The sequence below is a fragment of the Silurus meridionalis genome, chromosome 27, assembly GCF_014805685.1.
Source record: "Silurus meridionalis isolate SWU-2019-XX chromosome 27, ASM1480568v1, whole genome shotgun sequence".
In the NCBI taxonomy this organism is placed as follows: domain Eukaryota; kingdom Metazoa; phylum Chordata; class Actinopteri; order Siluriformes; family Siluridae; genus Silurus; species Silurus meridionalis.
In genome coordinates, this window is record NC_060910.1 from 18,848,481 (window position 1) to 18,853,480 (window position 5,000).

Below are 5,000 nucleotides of genomic sequence, written 5' to 3' on the forward strand. Positions count from 1 at the left end.
GTGTATACAGGTGCTGAGTGTGTTTGAGGACATCACCCTTAGAAGCATGTTGGACCAGATCAAAGAGAAACACAACCTGCAGACAGCCAGCAAGGTGAGAAACACACACACACACACACACACACACACACACACACACACAGAGGACTGTGTATTGTAACAGCCAAACCCTCATACTCTGATCTCTCTCTCTCTCTCTCTCTCTCTGGTTACAGAAACAGATAAAATACGTGACCTTCGGCAATTTCTTTGGTGTTCTCGCTCTGTCTCAGTCCACACGCCTGCACAAGGTATATACACACACACACACACACACACACACACACACACACTCCATCACTGCCCCTGACACCTCAATCTGTTATGGGGTGCCATTTCTTTTGCACTTATGGAACAGTCCAGTTTCTGAAACATCAGTGTTTAATACAAACTCTTCAGCATGTAATGTATTTATATCCTGTGTGTGTGTGTGTGTGTGTGTAGGAAGCTGACGTCCTGTTGGAGTGTGTGAAGCTGCTGCAGTCTCTCTCTCAGTACAGAGAATATCTGAGAGATTTACCCAGGAAGACCATGGCAGATATCCTCAACCAGGTAACCTGGTCCTCCTGCAGAACATGTGCTGCTCCCTCGTCATGTTTCACCTCTAATCCGTGTGTGTGTGTGTGTGTGGATATACAGGTGTCGGAGCAGATGTTTGAGCAGGTGTTGTTCAGCACTCTGCAGGAGGATCTGAGTTCAGCTCTCAGTAGTCCAGAGCAGTTAGAGCTCCTCCTGCTGGTCATGCGCAGGTTCTCGTCCACACTTAGCCCCGCCCACCTGGACAAGCTGCTGGGGACCTCCTCCATCATCAGCACATATACACTGCCCCGGTATACACACACACACACACACACACACCTCTCAACAACTTTCAGGCACCATCTCCATCAACACACACACACACTGTCCTCTTAAGTCTATCTGTAACTGTGTGTGTGTGTGTGTGTGTGTGTGTGTGTGTGTGCAGGTTAGTAGAGGTGATGAAGACTGCAGGACGCTCGGTGAAGAAGGAACGCGTGCTGCCTGCTGTCGCCTCTGATTTGCTGCACGTGTCCCTGCGTGAGGACAGCTTCACCTTCTTCTGGGACAAAGTGGTGATTGATGGACTGATCTCAGACCCACCTGGACCCAGCCAGTGAGTGTACACACACACACACACACACACACACACACACACCATTTACCAAACTGTTTACAGGATCAGGTGAATCACTCCTGTCTTTCCTTTCTTTACCTACTGTAATGCAATAAACAAGGATCTGTCCTCCCTCCTGTCTCTCTCTCCTCTGTCTGTCTCTCTCCCTCTCTCTCCCTCTGTCCCCCCTCTGTCTGTGTCTCAGTTACCTGGCGTTCAGGTTGATGGGCGTGTCCTTGGCGTTGTTGTCGGTGTCTCAGCTGCAGTATGTACTGAGTGGAGAGGTGATGAGACGTTATGGTGAACACGTCATGACTGCACAGGTCAGTTCTGCCCCCTCGATGTGTGTGTGTGTGTGTGTGTGTGTGTGCGCGTGTGTTTGTGTGTGTGTCAGTTATAACACAATCCTCTGTAACCCCGCCCCTTTTTCTCTTCCCCCCCAGCTCCCTGAGCGCTATAAGTTCTCCCCGGAGATGGATGAGTGTGTGAGTGCGTTCCTGCACAGCTGCACTGATGTGGAGAAACAGCTGCTGGTCCTGCAGGCGTTCAGTCGGCTGGCGCACCGCGGTGCTCCTGTCGTGCCGTCTTTCTGGAAGGTTCTGGAGCATGTGGAACCCGGCGCTCTGAAACCCTACACACGCTGGCTTATAGAGCGCTTCTGTCAGCCCGAGATCCCCGAGCTGCTCGAATTCAGCACCCGCAAACAGCGACGCAACCAGGACTCCGCCCACGACTCCGCCCGCGACCCCACCCCTCGGTGAGAGCACAGCTATTACTGTATATAACCACACCCCCTTAATCAGAGCACAGCTATTACTGTTAATAATGACTCCGCCCCTCTGTGAGATCAGCAGTTATTACTGTTATAACTCCGCCCATGACTCCGCCTTTAAAGATTGTCATTGTTGTTTATTATTGATCATATACTCAGGTTTGGTCAGAACTGTGTGTACCCAAAATGTGTGTGCGTGTGTGTGTGTGTGCATGTGTAACAGTTGTGTGTGTTTACTCTGTCAGGACTGAGGAGTGTGTATCACGTTTGAGGAAGTGGATCATCCCTCGTCTCGCCTGCATCGTAGAGAACCATCAGATTAAAAAAGATGAGGAGCTGGTTATGGAGATCGCCAGGTACCACACACACACACACACACACACACACACACACACGTGTACAGCAGGATCTGTCTTGCATCATGTAGCACTTATGGACATTGTGTGTGTGTGTGTGTGTGTGTGTGTGTGTGTGTGTGTAGGTTTATATTCTTCCATGGGTTCTTCAACACTGTGAAGTCCACAGCTGAAATTCCAGAGACTCAACACAAACTCTCACCTCCTTTGGACCAGAACACACGCAACACCGCCAGCTCCACCTTCTTCAGGTATTCAGCGTGTGTGTGTGTGTGTGTGTGTTTGTGTGTTTGCGTGTGTGTGTGTGTGTTTCAGTAATCTGTTTATTTCTCTGTATATTGGAGCAGCATGTACACTAGCTGAGAGTGTACTGCTGTGTAGATATTCACCACTAGGTGGAGCTGCTGCTGCATTATAATGACACTGTGTACTCTGTTCATTCTTTTCATCCTTTTATTCATCGAATCATGATCCCTCTCTCCCTCCCCCAGTGTGTTACACTCTCTGAGTGTGTTGCCGCTGCTTGGTGAGTGTGTACAGAGTGAGGGTGAGGCGGCGAGCAGGAGATGTGTGTTGGGTGTGAGAGCAGACGGCTCCATGTGGGTGTACGGCATCGTTCAGTTCGCCAACACGCTGCTCAAACACACCAAACACGTCCGGAGCGTGCACACACTCAACACAGAGCACACACACGCCTGGGACAGGTACACACACACACACACACACACACACACAGTGCTCAGGAAGTGTGATAATGTGATTGTATTCACTGTATATTTCCATCATAATCCACTGTCCTGATAAATCACATGTACTCAGGTGTGTGTGTGTGTGTGTGTGTGTGTGTGTGTGTGACAGCATGCTGCAGTCAGTCGAGTCTCTGAGTAAGAAGATGAAGAAATCTTCAGCTCCAGAACACTCTGCCTTCCAACACCTCTTCCTCATCATCGGCATCCAGATGTTCAAGGTCCATAATGCGCACACACACACTCACACACACACTCACACACACACTTGTAGTTAGATGTGTTACTGTGCGTTGTAAATAATCAGTGTGTGTATATTTTGCTTTGTTGGATGTTTTCGGTTTCAGAATGAACGTCTCTGACAGTAAACACTCAGACTTTTATCCTTCACTGTGTGTGTGTGTGTGTGTGTGTGTGTGTAGGCTCCAGATGACAGTGTGGAGCTGCTGAATGATCTGAGGAGCTGTATGGAGCAGGCACAGGCCAAAAAACCCAAGAAGAAGAAGCAGAAGAAAGGTGACACAGGTGAGACAAGCCCCGCCCCTGACACTGTGCCCAGACACATTAAGCCCTGCCCCGACACCGTGCCCAGACACATTAAGCCCCGCCCCAACACTGTGGCCCGACACATTAAGCCTCGCCCCGACACTGTGCCCAGACACATTAAGCCCTGCCCCAACATTGTGCCCAGACACATTAAGCCCCGCCCCCGACACTGTGCCCAGACACATTAAGCCCCGACACTGTGCCGAGACACATTAAGCCCCGCCCCGACACTGTGCCCAGACACATTAAGCCCCGCCCCCGACACTGTGCCCAGACACATTAAGCCCCGCCCTCGACACTGCCCAGACACATTAAGCCCCGCCCTCGAAACTGTGCCCAGTCACATTAAGCCCCGCCCCCGACACTGTGCCCAGACACATTAAGCCCCGCCCTCGACACTGTGCCCAGACACATTAAGCCCCGCCCCGACACTGTGCCCAGACACATTAAGCCTCGCCCCCGACACTGTGCCCAGACACATTAAGCCCCGCCCCCAACACTGTGCATCAGGAATAATCAGTGTCTCTGTGTGTGTGTGTGTGTGTGTGTGTGTGTGGCAGACCGTGAGCAGGCCGAGGGGGCGGAGCCTCACTGGGTGGAGGTGGTGGTGGACATCCTGCTCTCTCTCCTCGCTCAGCCCAGTCGTCTGATCCGCAGTGTGTGTAAGACCGCCTTCAGCCAAGTGTGTCCTTATCTCACACAAGCTGCACTCACCGCTATACTGAATGTAAGTCTCACACACACACACGCACACACACACACACACACTCTCACACACACTTATCTGAGCTGTGACGATGTTGAAGGTTCTGGACCCGAGTAAGGACGAGGAGGAGAGCGGTGTGCTGGTGATGGACGACAACGACAGAGAGAAGAAGAAGAACAGAACAAAAGAGGATGATGAAGATGAAGAACAGGAAGCAGAGGTGAGTGTAACACACACACACACACACACACACATTTAGGAGAATAAAGCAGGAAAGTAAGATGTTATGGTGGATGTGTTGTTAGGATGAAGAGGAAAACGACTCCACAGATGATGATGAAGATGAAGCAATGGAAGATGAAGATGAGGAGGAGGAGGAGGAAGTGGACCAGAATTTCCGTCTGGAGCTGATGAAGGTGTTGCAGGGACAGAACGCTTTGGTACGTGTGTGTGTGAGGTGAATGAGACCGGGGAGATGATCTGAGTGATGATGGTGTGAACACTGAAGATGATGGAGTGTGAGAGTGATTTCATGTGAGATCTTCTGCAGCGTGTGATTGTGGATGCAGGTGTGTTTATACCGCATGAGCTGAATGAAGGATAAACATCATGTTTTCTGCTCCTCAGGCCACCGAGGAGGACGGCAGCGAGGACGAGGAGCTGGATGACGAGGCCATGATGAAGCTGGATCAGAACTTAG

The 5,000-nt window shown here is 50.9% G+C and overlaps 1 protein-coding gene across 1 annotated transcript in view; it reads left to right on the top strand.

Annotated features, from left to right (window-relative positions):
- The window catches only part of mybbp1a (MYB binding protein (P160) 1a), a 10,057-nt gene that overhangs the window by 1,342 nt on the left and 3,715 nt on the right, over positions 1–5,000 (top strand). Inside the window, exons 3-18 of the mRNA XM_046841943.1 lie at positions 11–94; positions 216–290; positions 484–591; positions 679–869; positions 1,007–1,174; positions 1,380–1,497; positions 1,618–1,931; positions 2,192–2,302; positions 2,428–2,553; positions 2,794–3,006; positions 3,161–3,269; positions 3,471–3,573; positions 4,155–4,321; positions 4,401–4,520; positions 4,606–4,740; positions 4,928–5,000. The exon at positions 4,928–5,000 is cut by the window's right edge and continues 101 nt beyond it. Coding sequence (XP_046697899.1) covers positions 11–94; positions 216–290; positions 484–591; positions 679–869; positions 1,007–1,174; positions 1,380–1,497; positions 1,618–1,931; positions 2,192–2,302; positions 2,428–2,553; positions 2,794–3,006; positions 3,161–3,269; positions 3,471–3,573; positions 4,155–4,321; positions 4,401–4,520; positions 4,606–4,740; positions 4,928–5,000 — 2,215 coding nt within the window. The remainder of the gene's footprint in view (positions 1–10; positions 95–215; positions 291–483; positions 592–678; positions 870–1,006; positions 1,175–1,379; positions 1,498–1,617; positions 1,932–2,191; positions 2,303–2,427; positions 2,554–2,793; positions 3,007–3,160; positions 3,270–3,470; positions 3,574–4,154; positions 4,322–4,400; positions 4,521–4,605; positions 4,741–4,927) is intronic.